Source organism: Neopsephotus bourkii, unplaced genomic scaffold, assembly GCF_033783945.1.
Source record: "Neopsephotus bourkii isolate Nb327-2 ecotype Australia unplaced genomic scaffold, CSIRO-AGI_Nbou_v1 NB_1827, whole genome shotgun sequence".
NCBI classification, from domain to species: domain Eukaryota; kingdom Metazoa; phylum Chordata; class Aves; order Psittaciformes; family Psittacidae; genus Neopsephotus; species Neopsephotus bourkii.
Genome location: NW_026902300.1, coordinates 939972 through 957141, shown reverse-complemented (window position 1 = coordinate 957141; position 17170 = coordinate 939972). Strand labels below are relative to the sequence as shown.

General features: G+C 38.1%; 1 protein-coding gene across 18 annotated transcripts in view; it reads left to right on the top strand.

Moving 5' to 3' along the window:
• The window catches only part of CAMK2D (calcium/calmodulin dependent protein kinase II delta), a 163690-nt gene that overhangs the window by 142416 nt on the left and 4104 nt on the right, over window positions 1–17170 (top strand). For 15 of the 18 annotated variants that reach the window (XM_061343867.1, XM_061343877.1, XM_061343865.1 and 12 more), the window contains 3 exons: window positions 11825–11900; window positions 13905–13999; window positions 15191–15419. In XM_061343867.1, coding sequence (XP_061199851.1) covers window positions 11825–11900; window positions 13905–13999; window positions 15191–15419 — 400 coding nt within the window. Of the gene's footprint in view, window positions 1–11824; window positions 11901–13904; window positions 14000–15190; window positions 15424–17170 lie in introns of those variants that run through there. The other 3 variants (XM_061343873.1, XM_061343880.1, XM_061343870.1) reach the window with 1 other exon arrangement.

Genomic DNA, 17170 nt, shown 5'->3' with positions numbered 1-17170 from the left:
TTGTATTGCTCTTCACCTGCTTTGGTGGGAAGGTAGAGTCACCAAGAATGAGTTTGAACTGCTGATGTCTGGGATGATCACGACAACTTCATACACTGATGCAGTTGTATCAGCAGCAAATCCATGGCCTAACACACAGCAGTGCCACTACCCTGTTCAGCAGATGCCAGGTGCACATTTTATTCCAGTGCATAGGGATTTCCCTTCCTGTTTATTAAAAAAAAAAAACCAACAAAAAACCAAACACAAATATAATCTCCCAGGTAATTGCTTGCAAGCTTGTTTTTCACTTTTTAGTATTCCACTCACACTTCCAGTCTTTCCACCAGAGGCTGCTTGCAGATTGTTTTATTATAATTAAAGCCGACAGTAACCCCTAGGGTCTAATTTCTAGAATGATTCAGGGAATAGGCAGTCCTGCAACCCTCACAGCTATTATGAGATAAAGCTTCATGCTTTAGCAAGGCACTTACGAATTATATTTTCCCCCTATACCAAACTTGACTTCTGGATGTAGATTTTCTAGGACAACAGTGAGAAAGCTGTTGTCTTATCAGGAACAGCTGCTGGCTGCACTGACTGCAGCTGGAAACAAGATGCTGATAGGAATGAGTGGATTTCAGAGGTAGCACAGAGAATTCTCTCAGATTGCTAGCAGTCTAGATCCCTATGTGTATGCTCAAGATGACGCTTGTCATCAAATTTGAGACCTGGAAGGCATGTTTTATATCGTAGATGAAAAATGACCTTACAAACCTGTTGGTTTCCTTTGCAGCATGCAGAACAAGGGGTGGGAAGAGGCTCTCCTGCAAAGAGCATGGAAATGGGAATGCCACTTTGTAACTGAAAAATGGTATTAGACTATAGTTTATAGCGTTGTAGTATGCCCCATACCTCACTGAGAACAACTCTTCTTTGCAAAGGCATGCAATCTGTGCACTTTCCTGGTATTCTACCTCCTGGTATTATAACACCATGCATAGATTGCAGGCAGGTGCAGGTTCCTTCCTTTGTACAGACTACCACCCCGCACATATTTAAAACACTCAGTTCTGCATCAAATGGTTTTCTTGTTTTGCTATTGATTTGACATGCTAAAGTTCTGTGGATAATGTGAGCTTGTGTGGGATCTAGTATCTCCAGCCCAATTGTGTTTCTGTGTGCCCTGTGGGAGTGACTGTGTGTATGCATGCCTGTACAAAGTATTAACAAACGTTACGATTCATTAAGAAAGGTACCAGGTAAAAAAAAAAAAGTCTTAAAATCAGCTATCACAAATGTGTCTATAGGAACAGATGCTTGGTATCTATCAGGGAATACATACAGTATTATCCACTCATATCAGGATCTTACCCTATTTTCACTTTTGAAGGCAGGTATTTTAGCTTGAAGACAGCACAATCAGGCTTAGTTTTCACTTGTTATTTGTGGAAAATTGTGAAGTCTGTAACTTTGTGTTGCTTCTGTATGCATTTACGTCTTTTAGGACTGGAACATATTTCTTTTACTAGAAACAGACCTTAGCAAACAATAGTGAGCTTTAATTAGTCAAGTAATAAGCTAATTCTAGACTGTGGGTCTGAAACTTCTTGAAGCTGTAAGTTCAGGTTCCTTGTTAGCAGAAACCTCTTATATTAACCATTGGACATGGGGCAATCTGCATTTCAGTGATCCCTCTCAAATTTAAGGACAGAAGTGGACAGAAGAACATACTGAAAACTGGACTGTAAGCAATACTGCCTTTTGGGATTGCTTGTGGGATTTCTGTTTCCTGTGGTAATAAACTGGAAGTCTTTAGCAGCATCTCTTTGATAAGAGATTGATAAGGTTTTTCTCAGCTGGAGAATAACCACTGTTATTTTCACCAGCAGTGCACACAGACTTTTATAAAGCTGAGTTGTTAAATTTAACATGATTAGGAAATCCATATTTCTCATGGGTTTTTTTTTCTCTGGAAATAAATTAATGAAAGCACTAGTAAGAATTATGATTCCCAATGGGAAAAATTGCTGAGTTATAGGACACATACAAATCAAGTGTATTTTGGCTAGTCTTTGCTACTTAATACATCACTTCAAAGCATTCAGGAGGCATTTATTTTCATATATTTTGCTAATTTATTTCATTTTATATCTGTTTTCATTTTATTTAACAGTAGGAAGAAATCAGTTTAATCCATTTGGAACATGCTTTAGTAAAGAAAAACCTTCAAACTTCTAAGAACATTTTTTAACTGCTCTTTCAAACCCCTCAGTTCTGGATAGAGGGGTAGATGTGCACTGGCATCTGAACAGTCATTTGTGGCTACAACCTTTTTACAACTGTTCTTTCATGCCTAAAAGTACATTGTTACCGTTGTTTGTGTTCTCAAAGGTTTTGTAAGTTCTTGTTGCTTGTAATTAAATTATCATTATTTTTCTTTTGGCCTTCTCTTTTTCTTCCTTCACATCTACTTGACCCTCACACAGCTCTCACAAAGGAGGGTGACTTGGAGAGGTTATTTTCCACCCACCAATCCTCCTCTTCCATTGCTTCTTCACCTCACTGGTCACCACCCTTGCCGTGCCCCAGCGGCCGCTCCTGCTGCCAGTGCCTCCTGAGGATTCTGATCACATTCTACCTCTTCATGTTTGTTTGTTCATATGTTGTGTTTCTTTCCATCAATTCAGCGGGCAAGTCTGTGAAAAATGCAAACGCAGAAAGTCTTTCACGTGAGTCTGAACTCTCCCACTCCACTCCTTCCTCTGTACTGTGTAAGTTGAGAGACACATCTGTCCAGATGATCTCTTTTGTCTCCTCCTTTTCCCTCCTCATCATCTGACAGTAACACAAAAAAGGTCAATTCTGTGACATAAATGCCCAGTGAACCTCGTCTGTAGCATAACATAAAATCTGCATTAGCAACACTGTGCTCATTGGATGGCTGCTCTTCATAAAACCAAAAGTAGTTATTGTCTGCCAAGGATAGGATTAATTCAGATACAAGTAAAAACAACCTAAGTGCTGAGAGATGACATTAGGAACATGATAGGCTTAATAGGGTAAAAACTGCTGATGTGGCTAATAGAAGGTGTATTTATGCTAACACCAATTTGAAGTAGAGTTTTCTCTGGATGGCTCTAATTATGTTTCAGAATACCAGTACAGACTATGGAGGTGTCTGCAATATTACTGTAAAGCGGCTGTTGGAGTTGTCTACACCTGGCACACTTGCATTCCCCAGAAAAAAGATAAGTGCTACAAACAGCTGTAGTAATTTTCCCAAGCAGTGAGCAATATTAAGGAGAAGCAGTGAAAGTTAATATTGCTAAGACATTTTTGTGACACTACATGGGAGTTACTGAGCTTGCTGCTAACATAATACACGCTCAAGTGATACAATTTTTAAATTGCATAACAGGAGAATTCATGTCAGTGTTTTTGAAGAGCAAATTTAGAAGAAAAAATTAACAGTGAAGTCGGACTATGAAGTTGAGGATGGGAGCTGGTAGTCAGAGACACGTGCAGTTTCCTTATGTCAGAAGTGTCTGGGAAATGAGAAAGGCTCTGGATATTAGCTGGATGAATACTCCTGCTGACAGAACAGTGGTAAGAAGGTGGGAACCAAAAGAGTGTTAGCTCTGTGTAGGATGAAATTAAATTCACTCCCTTATTTGTTGTTAAGTAGCAATTATTATCAGTATACATTATAATTCTAAGAAAGAAAAATACTGACTTTTAGCTGGTAAACTTGGTTTTAATCTGCTGTCACAGACATGGGAAGAACATGATGTAAATGTGGTGTGCTGAGAAAAGACAAGGTACAGAAGATTTATCATGTAGTTAAGTGAGTCCTGGAGAATAAAACATCCCCATTCGAGTCCAGGTGCTAGAGGTGCTGAGGAATATGTTTTTAAATGTCACACAGTTTTCCTATGAGTAAAATAGGTAAATGCCGTATTTCTTAGATCTGTTGTTTTGGGATGATATTGATTATTATTGTGTCAACACAGCTTACTGCTTTTAAAGCTTATTTAAAAGTAAAGAGGTATAGAATTGAGGGTTCTTACTGATTTTCCATTGTAAAACACTATTCAACAACAACAGTATTTCTCTGAATTGGTAGAGTGATTAAATAGGAGCATAGTTTAAATAGAAACGTGCACAGTGGCAAAGCTTGTTAATGTTTCGGTTATCAAGGCTTTAGACATCATTTCTTGAGCCTGATTCCATGATTAATGTGACATGTTGATAAACTATAGTGCGGTATCTTGTAAATGCAGTGACCATGATGCAGCTTTGTTCTGAGACTGTAGGGGATTTTCCATTAAAAAATAAACATTTGTCAATATTTGCCATGCGTTGTAAATGTTAATCTAATTGTACAGTAGCTCCAAGACAAGAGCATCTTTAGGAATAATTGTTTTCATATAAATCACAAGAAACTATGTAGTGCATATGATGTGACATTATGATAAAGGTTTAAATAGGAGATGCATTCATTTTATTTTATTTTTTCTTGTCAGTATAGGGTGTAAAAGTGCTGGGCTAATTTTTTATCTATTCGCCTACGTATTTCATGAGTAATTCTTTTCATTAGACAAGTGATAGGCGTACAGGTTTTCAGAAAGATGAAAGACTGTCAACAGTCTAAAAATCAATTCTGCAGACCGTCCACCCATATCATAATTTGATGAATTGTGGAATCAGCAGGCACTAGGAAAGAGATATTCCATGTAGGATGACATGCCATACTTCATATCATATCAAATCAAAATTTAAGTTTAAGCGGTGGGGTGAGAGATAAGCTCTACTCTTACATGTACTACATTTTGATGAAATTCCTGAGTGAGAAGTCCCCTGGAGCATGCCTTGTCATCTGAGGGTCTAAATATTTTTTATGTAGATCTGAGATTTAAGCAGTCATTTATCCATGCAGCACCTTTTATTTTCTTAACAGAAATTAATTTCTTGGCATATTTGTGGAATAAATTGTAAGAGAAATGATCAGAATTTTCAAATATTGATATGAAGAAAATGGTTTTGAAAATCATTTTGTGACATACTGTATTCATCTTCTGGGGTAGCAGTGTGTTCTGTAAAGTTGAATGATGTCTGGTGCATCCACATAGCCAAAGTTCATTATGCAACAGAGGATAAAATTTCTAGACTCTTCCTCTTTCTTTTCAGAGTTCGGTTATTTTCAGAGTGTAGGAATAACTTTAATGGCTGTGTGCTTTCCATCTGATTCCTATTTGTTAGGACAGTGTTCAGATTAGAAGTCAAGCTAGGTTCCTCTATACCGTGCCATTGAATTTTAGCAGACCAGTGTCACCTTGATACGGACTGTGCAGTTCTAAATGATAGCACCATGGGTAGGATTTGTCTCCCCAGATTTAGACATCCTCCCCAATTAGATGCCTATATTTGAGCTAGTTGTCTAGACTCCCTTCAGTCAACACAAATAGGTCAGATGAGTCATACTTGTCTTAAATATCTATTTTAGGATATGATGAATTGTGCCCTGAAAGTCCTTATTTCCTCTCCATTCACTATAAGGGAAGGGAATTGAGAGAACAAACTCGCTTGTCTGTATTTAAAGATGTCCCAAATGTGGTGAGATTAATCTAGTGTAAGGTGTACCAAGATGTGTAAAGAGTATTGATTTGAAATGTTTGAAGTTTTTATTCCTTGAGAAACAACCTGTGAGCAAGTTAGAAGCAGAATCATTTTAATCACCTTTGAGTTCATGTGCTGATCTGTAATGATACCATATTGTTCTGGAAAGGTGCTTCAGTGCTTAGCAGGGATTTCATCACTGTCTGTTTCAAAGCAAACAGTAGGAAAGGATATGCAGTTCCCCAGTTTGGGTATTATTTGAAAGATAAAATGATTTGTCTGTGCTATGGATTCCATAGGCTCTGTTGCAAGTGATGTCTGTACTGAAAGATAAAAGTGATTTCTCTGTGCTATGGATTCCATAGGCTCTGTTGCAAGTGATGTCTGTACTGTACTTGCTTGATAAGCTGTTTTCTGAAAGACTAAAAATACAGGTTTTATACCTTGCAGTATGATGACTGTTCCTAGGGTTGTTATTTTGTGTTAAGTAAGTCAAAACACAATACAAAAGCATATTCCTACTTTTGTAAGATCAGTGGGGGTAACTAATAACCAATTCAGTATAGTAGTTGCATAGTCAATCTTCTAGACTGTTGATAACAGTGGAAAGGTACTCCAGTATCTGAATGAAGCATAAGGTGTTTTAAGTTATTTTCAGAACAAACAGACTGGGGCCAGTTTTGAAAAAAAATCATGGGCGTTATATCAGTCAGTCAGTTATCAGGAATTCTTTTTTGTGTTTCACAGAACATGAAGTTTATGGTACATGTATTCCTGCAAACCTTGGTTTTATGCATCTGAAAGTCATTTTTATTCTAGACCTCCTCTCTGCTATTCAAATACCAACATACCCATTTTTCTGTATGAATCTTGTAGATTGAGTTGATGAATGTTGCTTGAGGCTGTAAGAAGAGAAGAAAGCCCCATACTTCCCTCATAGAAAAAGAGGTTTTGCTGTTGTTTTGTATGTTTTTTTCCCCTGTGATACTTGATTTCAGTAGCTGTGAGCCTGCACCTTGTAGGTATAAGGCATTTATAGTGTTAGATGCATTTTAAGTAAATGGTGCTGTTATTTATTTTGTGTTATTTAAATATTAGTGTTAATGGGATTCTTTAATTATGAAGGATTATCTCCACTCTGTAGCTGAGTGGGGGAAAAAGGTAGTGAAATATAACTAGAGGTTAATAATTCATTTAAAGATGACATATATACCACAGCAGTGCTGCAGAAATCATTTTGGCCAGTGTTAGAAAATGTTCTGGCTTGTTCTTTTCTTATTATTTGGTCTTTTTATAGCTCGTCTTCATTGTATTTTTCCCTCTGTATTGATCATACATCTGCTTGCTTGCCAAAGCAGGGGTCATATTTTTTCAAGTGCTGATGCCGCAGTATCTTAGCTTACTGATGCTACAGAGGTAAAGGTTATGTTTAGAGGGTAGGTCCATGGTCTTGTCTTTATTCACTTCACCTGTATTCTGGGCAAAGAATGTGAAAGCTATTGTGTTTTCCACACAAGTTTGCCATTTTATGCTAACTTTCTGCTATATTAGCTGTAGTCTTTTTCACCATTAATTTCTCGATAAGATAGCTCGGCACCTTTGACTTCTTTTCTCAGCACCTTCAACTTCTTTTAAGAGTGTTATTCCCTCATGCTTCAGCCGTTTTAAAAACACCCAATGTATTTTTGCTAATGAATCCTTTGTTTACAAAGATTCAATATTATTATGCCATTGTCAAATTGTAAGACAGTGTAGGTGGGTCAGGCTTTAACTTTTCAGTTAGCTCTTGCACAGCCCTTAGAAAAAGCAGCTGAACCATCTTTATCAGAATCCCGTCACGATTTTTTAGTTTTCCTCCTGTATCATAGGATCCCAGACTGGTTTGGGTTAGAAGGAACCTTAAAGCTCATCCAGTTCCAACCCCCTGCCATGGGCATGGACACCTTTCACTAGACCAGGTTGCTCAAAGCCCAGTATCTTGGGGTGTTTTTGTCGTTTCTCAGAGAAACTATTACATGCCGTAAGACTAGATACAGTCCTTGGACTCTGAGCACATAATGGTATTTTAAAGGGAGAGAATAGGACAGATGTAACGTAAGGCCAAAGAACTTGCACAGTGAGAGAGCTGGTTGGCTTTCACCAAAGCAAAAGTTATTTAGGAAGTCGTTACTGTACGTCTCGAAGTATAATAGCATAAAATTGCCACTCTACATCAAACAGCGTAATTCTACTAGAATTCAATTCAAGCACAGTTTACTATTGGATTAAATTTTAAAAAATCAAATTAAAATGGTGATTGTGACAGTTATCTGGCAGAGGGGAGCTTGCCAGATGCCTCTTCCCTAATGTCTTGTGGTTCACTTGTTGACCTTTTGTACTTTGTAATGTGTATTTAGATGGAAAAAAGAAGTTGGAGGTTTGGAAGAGTGGAGTCCATCAAATTAATAATTAAAATTTAGTAATTTTCTTACCATTTTAATAAGTGCCCATTATTTCTGTCAGATATCTGCAATAGCAGGACCTTGTTCCTACCAATAACCACTTCTCCGTTGTTCTTCTTCCATGCCCTCCCTATTTCTTCCTTTGCATTAAGGAAAAACTAAAGTAATTGACTTGGTGCTTGTGGCCACCAAGTCATGGCTGCATTTGTCTTGTGGCTTTCCAGTCTCCTTCCAATTTTCTGCTTGTTGTATTCCAGTTCTTTCATCTCTCCTTTCGCTTCCTTCTTCCCAGGCTAAACCTCTGCTTTCTAGATAATGTATTGAATAGGCTAAAATTCTTTTGGTCTGTATTTGTACTGTGTCACCCTGCACCCACACACATACCTATACAGAAAGTATAAAATGATAAGATAAAAACCCTCAAAACAATCAGTTTGTGTAAAATTACAATGACTACTGAGATTTGCAGTTGTTCTTTGATACCTAATCTTACTGAATATTTTGTACTGCCTTGTTCTTAACCATCTTGTAATGTTCATTTTTGCTGTCAAATGAGTAAGGGCTGAGAATGAGGCAGGGGATTGTACACAGGATAAAAAATTCCCAGAACTCCAGTGTCTGTCTTTGGCTCTTAGTCACTTTCTGCCAGTGAGATTGGATATCCGATAAATGAATCATAAGAAATTTAATTGATCTCATTATGTGTCTAATTATTTGTGTGTTGATGAAAGGGAAGAGTAGCGTAGTTGCTTTTATATGCAGTTTCACATGGTGCTTGGTATATTGTAGAAAAAATGAGAAATCAGTTGGAAGGCAGATTATTTGGCAGCATTTTTCTGTTGACATCACAGCCCTTATTGTGACCTGCAAAGTCCTTCCCAAAGTACTGGGAGAGCTGATGCTAGTGCTGGAGTTGGACATTTGGTTAGTTTAAGCCAGTGATACCTCCTTCAGTTACTTTGGTGGCCTGCAGGGCTTCCTGATGATGTGTGCTCTATTCCATGGACAGCTCAGGAGACACAGCTCTGTCAGTTGGTAGTAGTGCCCAGAGGAACTTTGTTAGACCAATATTCTGTAATATTAGGTGGCTCCTATCAGGAAACCTGGGTTCCACTGCAGTTACATTTTGGAAGAAAAAACAGGAGCAATTTGGCAGCATGGTTCCATTTCTCCCTTCTGGGCTTGATGTTGAATTCTATCTTGTAATGTAGTACAAACAACATCAGAGATGTGATTGAAGTGCAACATTTTGATTGACCCAGAACAAATTTTAATTCTCATTCAAGCTAGATATCAAGTCTAAGCATCTCAAAGATTCACAGAGAAAAACTTGTGTCATTCACATTCCTTTAAACTCATGCTATTGAAGGCTCAAACAGATGCCAGTGAGTCAGGTTGATTGAGCTGTTGCACACACAAAAACCAAAACACTTTAATAAGCCTCTGGGCCTGGATCACGGAATGTTGTGTAATAATATTTGTTGTTTGCTGTTCCCTGTCTCAGACATCTTAAGTGAACTGTGGGCTTCTCCTGGTAAAACTTGGAAAATGGAAGACTGATATTAATGAAGAAGGGAATATTGCCCATTGTCTCTAGCCAAGTAGAAGTAATATTACGTGTCTGTGTGGTTTTATGTCTCTTGGGTGTGAAAACTACAGTACTTTCATAGACATTTGCATTGTTACCCAATAGGATGATCTCATTATTAAGTAGTAGCTCATCAGAGATTTTTACCTCATTTTTCACGGTCTGATTTAATAGTAATTTCCTAGTCTGTGATTGGAATGTGTTACCAGGTTATTTAGTTTCGTTATGGGATGTCTATGTATGTGAGATGTTGCATGCAAAACTTGTAATTTCCTCACTGCTTGAACTCTGCATATTCTACATTTCTTTTTGCCAGCCTTTTCTAACACCGCACCATTATTTCTTGTTCAGCCATCCTGCCACTTGGCTTGTGCTGACAGTGCCATACAGTGTCCAGTTTGATCTGTGTTGTTTAAATACATACCAATGGAGCCACTGCTGATCTGCAGTCAAAACATCTCTTCATTGCAATACTTTTTCCTTTCCACAGTCAAGGAGGGGGCAATTCATACTTGAAAAATTCTTTACCTTTCCGCTGTCTAGTAGTTAAGAGCTACTTACGAAAAGCCTTACTAGGCCTTTATATCCACTTTTTTCTCAATTGCTTCTTTCTTTGCTGGTTTATTTTTGTACCTTTTGTCTGAATATATTATGTGTGCACTTAACTAAAGGAGATGGTGGGGCATAAAAGTAATGAAAAGCTTCTTCAACACCACAGTGCAAGTTCTTGTAGTATAGCATTGGAGACTTACATTCTGCCTGTTTTCTCCAACATTATGGTTTTGATGAAGAATATGAGCTGTCTCAGTACTTTGATTTTAACATTCTAAGCATATTTGCATGTATGTTAATAGTCTAGTTCATGTGTAGGAGCATGCAGGAGAATTGCAGCTGTTGCTTGCACAAGAGAAACTGCTATAGCCTGATTGCTTGCATTTCTTTAGATTTCAGGTTTGTTCTTCCAAATTGATTTTCTGAGGTTTAATAAGGAGTTGAATGTAAATTAAATCTTTGCAAATGTACTGATAAAATCTCTTTCCCTTACCCGTTTAGCATTAAACTCACAAAAATTTGTATTTGAGAGCAGTGACCCTCTGGTTGAATGCTGTCAGTATAAAGTTGAACTTCGCCAGATGATAAATGTACAGCACAAAAATACAAAACTACTGCTTCTCAAAAAACTAGGCTTTAGAAGTAGAAGTCAGTTTTGCAAGTAAAGTCAGTGAGATTTTTCATTGTGATAAAGTCTCTTAAATCTTATCTTGCTAGAGTAACTGGTGTTAGTCATAACCGCACCACTGTACAGGGATTTGTTTGCAGTGTTTTAATGTAACTTCTATCAACATCAACAAATGTAAACTGAGAGCTCATTTCTTGATTGACTATCTCATATAATTTTGCCTTTGAAGCACACGCAAACACTGCTTGAGTTTGAATATTCTCAGTAGAATTACATATTGTCCTGTTACTCTTTTGCATTTGTTAGTAGTAGATGAGATCAAATATTGCCAAATGATCTCAGTGAGTTTTATTGTAATATAGGTACATTAAGCATTTTACAAGCAAAAGATAGGCATAGTCGCAGAAGTCAGAGCTGAAAGACATGGTCTTGTAATTAGACCTGTGTTGATGTGTATGCATTATATGTAATCCTTGAACTTTGCACCAGAGGATCTTGACTATAGGCTTAAGGCCTAAATTCCTCTGTACTTATACACATTTGACCAAAGTGAACACTAGATGTTAGAAAGATTCCTGAAAATCAACATTAGACACCTAAAAAGTAAAGGCCTAATGAAACATTAGAACATTTCTAATGAGACATTAGAGCACTGCTTGTAAAAGAAAATTCATTTTCCTTTAATTTGAATTTAAGAGTTGGGGTTTGAGTTTGGTGGTGTTCTGTTTTGCTTTTTAAACAGCAGGTGGAAGAAAGATGAAAAGAGGCATAGTAGGAAAGTGGATTGATCTTAACATGTTTATTTCCTTCATGAATACAGGCGTACACTGAAGCCAAACAAGTGTAAAGCATCAATATAACATCATGTCCTTTGGTCATAGAAAAGGAAGAGAAATGGCTGTTGCGCCAGAGGGGGAGTGACAGAACCCCTTTGTTACGGCTCTTCTTCTGACAGCCTTTCAGCTGTCACCTGCCACTTTGCCTTCCATTTTGAGTTGTATTTGTATCTCTCCCCAGCTCGTAAGCAGGAGATTATCAAGGTTACTGAGCAGTTGATTGAAGCTATCAACAATGGGGACTTTGAAGCTTACACGTAAGTTTTATCATTTAGGAGGGAGTGAGGAGAGTTCATGTATTTGGTACTGTAGATTTAAATACGCATATTTATATGAGCATGTTTGTATTTATGTACTGTTGGAGTTAATTCTCGGGTGCCCCCAAGAAATCCAAGCCCCAGCTTTACGCAAGCCTGATTGCCAGTTTCAGAGGAGCTGCTAGTGTAAATCCAGCCTACTGCTCTGCTGAGACAGGATCATAATCCTGACACAAAATACACAGTGATCTGTCTTGGCATACTAACGTAAAGCCATGTTTCTGATTTGAATACAGAAGACACAGCAGAAACCTCTTTTAGCAGAAAATTTTTATTGTATGTAGAGATATATAGTAGCTAGAATCCCAGAGCATGAAAGACCACGTGGAATTTAGGTTCCTCCAGTCTCTGCTGAGAAGGAACAGAGAACCGTGCAAGAATTTGCTGTCAGCAAATGGACTGATTTGTCTCTCAGCTTTTCTCTGCAAAGGCCCAATTCCATCACTGCTTCTCTTCCTCTTTAAAAAATAAAAATAAAAATTGAAAAGTAGAGGAGCACCCTTCTCAGCATTTCCTTTTGACTCCTGTGTTTCTCTGGGTGGATTCTGTCCTGATGCATCATAAGCCCCACAGTTCAACAGTGACAGTGCTCATCTGCTGTGATTTAAGCCTAGCCACTAACTCAGAACCATGCAGCTGCTCACTCACTCCCCTCTTTCTTCCCCCTCTGCTCCTGGACTTATGGGGAGGAGAATCAAAAGAATGTAAATCCCATGGGTTGAGATAAGAACAGTCCAATAGCTAAAGTATAATACAAAACCACTACTACTACCACCAATAATTACAAGGGAAATAACAAGGGGAGAGAATATAGAATTAAAAGGGGAAAAGGAAAAGAAAACAATAAACACAAGTGATGCACAGTACAATTGCTCACCGTCTGCCAGCGGATACCCGGCCCTACCCAAGCAGTGATCAGGACCTTCTGGATGACTCTCCCCAGTTTATATACTGGACATGATGTGCTGGGGCATGGAATACCCCTTTGGGTAGTTCAGATTAGGTATCCTGTCTCTGCTTCTTCCCTGCTTCTTGTGCCCCTCCTCATTGGCTGAGAGAGCATGAGAGACTGAAAAGTCCTTGATTGGGGTAAGCATTATCTAGCAATAATTAAAAGACTGATGAGTTACCAGCATTGTTAGACTAAAGTTGAAAACACAGCACAGCACCAGCTACTAAGAAGGAGAAAAGTAACAAGTTACAGCTGAACCTAGGACATCATCCTGTTTCAAAGACTTGCTAAAGACAGTACTAAACATTAGTTTGGTGTGATCACAATAAATCTTCAGTTGTACAGATGTCAGGAGAAAACTTAGAATCACAGAATGGTTTGGATTTGAAAGGACCTTAAGATCATCTAGCTCTAATCCTCTGCCATGGGCAGGGATGCTTCACACCAGACCATGTTGCCTAAGACTCTGTCAAACCTGGCCTTGAACACTGCCAGGGATGGAGCGTTTACACTTCTCTGGGGAACCTGTTCCAGAGCCTCACCACCCTCACAATAAAAACTTAATCCAATTTCTTGTCTAAATTTATCAGTTAAAAAATAAATAAATCTTGCTTAAATTATGATGTGAGACATAAAAAATATCCTTTGGATTGGGCAGAAACAGTTTTCAGAGTTACAAGTAGAAATTCCTACATGTAATACCATAGATTTGTGGGGCCTTCTTTGACAGTTTTTTTGGGGTTGGTTTTTTTTGGTCAAAAGATGATTTCTGTGACACCTAGTCCACCTAAAGTAAGCTGCCAAATTTACTACTTTAGGTGAAACAGAACTCCATTACTTCTCCCCATGTAAGTTCTGTTTTTTTCCAGTATGATGGCACAGATAAGGAACATGTCCAGTGGGAATAAAGGAGGCATTTAAAAAGGAATCTTTCCCAAAGTTGTTTTTAGAGAACTGCATGTGTTGATGACAGAATTTTCTCTTTTCCACAGAAAAATCTGTGATCCAGGCCTTACATCTTTTGAACCTGAAGCATTGGGTAATCTAGTAGAAGGGATGGACTTTCACCGGTTTTACTTTGAAAATGGTAAACATTGCTTTTTCATCTCCGTGAATCTTCATCTGTTCCATGGGATTGTGTTTGTTGGATGTTAATTAATTTGGGCAGGGGAAGAGAGTATTTTATTTTTTTTTAGGGTTCTGCTCTGTGTGTTTTCCTCTCTGTTCCTGCGTTGCTCATTCATGCAAACCACTTTGGATAGCAAAGGAAAGTTTGAGGTATTTGGAAAGAGAAAGCCAAGGTGTATAAAAGCAAATACAAACAAACCATCAACAAGTAATTCTCATACCTTTTTTTTTTTTTTTTCTATTGGGGAAAAGATAAAATCATGCTGTGAATATACTTACAGGAAATGTGCATAATAGTGTGATTACAGTGACTGCAGCTGACATTCAGCACTTCTAGTGAGTGTGATTTGTTGGGAAGACATTGTCTACACTGCTGATCAGCTCTCTTTCTGGTATTGGTTTTGTGTGTGTATATATATATATTTATGAAAAAACCAATATATATAATTCATACTTTACAGTCATGTCAGCTGTTAGAAAAATTGTCCATAGAGTGGGTTTCATAAAGTTTTGGAAGACCACGTAATGTAGGTAACCATTTTAGAGCAGACTTGACTCAAAAGGAGATAAATGAATTTTACCCAGTAATTTCTGAGAATTGTCTGAGCATAAGAAGGTATTATTGTATTCCTAAATTCTTTTCCACCTCCAAAATAGTATTTTCCATATGTTTTCCTTATGTTGTTTCCTTTCATTGCCTCTGCTTTTTGTTTTTCGTAGATGTCAGCACTTAGTAAGATACCTCACAAGACTGAGTTAAAAACTGAATTATTTTAACTGAAAAAATAAGTACAAATGTCTGACATTAGCCACAGCAGCAAAGTGAAGTATTGGGAAAACTTAATCAGGAAACTCAAGATGGTGGCCCCCACTTTATTAATGCATGTTTGTACATGGATTAAATAATATGTACTAGTAAACTTTTGCTTGATTTCCTTATATGAATGGGGAAAATATGCTGTAACTGCTCTGAATTGTACAATGTACTTAGGCTAGTTGTCAGTCATGATTATCAGTAAACAAAAATTGCTACTTTGTAGCAGCTAATTTTGAGAGTCTTGTCTAAAGTGGGATGAGTTGAGTTATTTTAGCATACATAGAGAAAATGTAATTTATGCTCTGTGTGTGTGTGTGTGTGTTTGCTTCCTAGCTTTATCAAAAAGTACCAAACCAATCCACACCATTATCCTCAATCCTCATGTGCACCTGGTGGGTGATGATGCTGCTTGCATTGCATATATCCGGCTCACACAGTACATGGATGGAAGCGGAATGCCAAAGACTATGCAGTCAGAGGAAACGCGTGTCTGGCACCGTCGTGATGGAAAGTGGCAGAATGTTCATTTTCACCGTTCAGGGTCACCAACAGTACCCATCAAGTAAGCAACAATTCAGACCAAAAGCTTAAAACTATGTAGGTCAGGCAAGGTAGTCAAATAGCTGCTTTTGGCCTTAAAAACTTTGTCCTCTTGATAGTGTAATTACTTGTGGTAATTTGTGCAGTGTGTATTGTATTCAGTAATGTGCATATAGTACTGGTGCAAATAATGCTTTTCTTGCTGTTGCTTTCAACTGTGGTGCCCACTGATCCAACTCAGTCCCTGAACTAACAGCTTGAAGAGCAGAAAAGTGTTAGAATATAGATAAGGCTTGAGACAAGTCACACAGAATTTGAAAACCTGACAAGATAAAAAGCAAGAGGATACCTGGAGCTATTAGAGTGAACCAGAAAGTTTCAAGGAAAGAAGTATAACTGTTCTGAAAAAGTAACACTGTTCTGAGTAATATTTGTTGTGATTTCCAGCCACTTCTACTTACACAGGCCTAGTTATGTTCACTGCGAGTAGATTTTGAGCCAGTGTATGTATTTACTTTGTAAATTAAATCATACGGGTTCCTGTCACATTTTAACCTCATTTCCCATGCTCTTTTTGCTTAACTGCTGAAGTTAAGCTGTCAGTAACTGTCTGACAGTTACAACATCTGTGTGGGTACACCTCGGATCTTGCTTGTCATCAGTTTTCTCTGTTACTCATCCAGGCATCTCTGCATGCCCTCTCATACTCTCGAAGTCATGCCATGACTCAGTGCATGCAAACCTGAATTCATTGAGCCAGATTTAGAGCAGTCTAAATTACAACACACTCATAGTTCCAATAACAAGATAAAGAGGCTCCTTCAAGAGGTTCTGTTCATGTCCTTTGCTGTTCTTCTGTGTGCAGTCTTTGGATGTTCTTTTTGATGTTCTTCTGTGTGCACTCTGAGGATGCTGTCATATCCTCAGAGCCAAACCCCCCTGACTTCTGGTTTAAGTTAGGCTGTTTCCAAATTAGACGGCACTGGCATAGACCTTGGTTTGCTCAGGTGCAAGCTCCCCTGATAGGATATAATCATGTTCATGCAAGGTATCTTAATGTCAATTGTGGCTGAATTTCCTGGCTTGGATGTTAAGAGCTTAGATTTCATCCTTCCAACTTCATCATGCCCCATATTTTACTTCTTGCAACAGTATTCTCCCAGATGAAATAATACATGATAAAGAAGGAACATGATAGAATAGAATGAAGTGTTACAAATTCAGTGGGGATGATTTTGGTGTTTGTGGTTTTGGGGGTTTTTTTGGGGGGGTGTTTCTTTGTTTCTGTTTTAGTTTCGGGTTTTGGGTGGTGGTTTGTTTTTTTTTTAAGTAATTTGATTACTTACTGATAACTATTGTATTTTACTTCATAATGTGAAACCAATGGGAGCCAAACCCCTGTCATCCACTGTTTTTCACATGCCAGCTGCACATGCCATGTTCACACGGATAATACTGAAACACTAGTTACCTTCTCACAAAATGCGGTGTCATGTAGATTTTTGATGTTTCCATAAAAAAGCATTTTGTTAGGGAACCTGGCCTGAGTATGCATGCAGCCAGAATACAGAAGTGAAACAGGTTCATCTGCCCCAGTGCACCCTGGACAGTAAGTGTCTCTAGCAGAATGATATGAATTGGACTAGAGAACTATTCAGTCGCTCCCTTTGTTGTTTTCCATCCCCTCTGTTTTTTGAAAAGTGGGGCTGGTGGTGTCACTTTAATTTTTTTTTTTTAGACATATTTATAAGAAAAAATCCGAAAGAGAAGAGG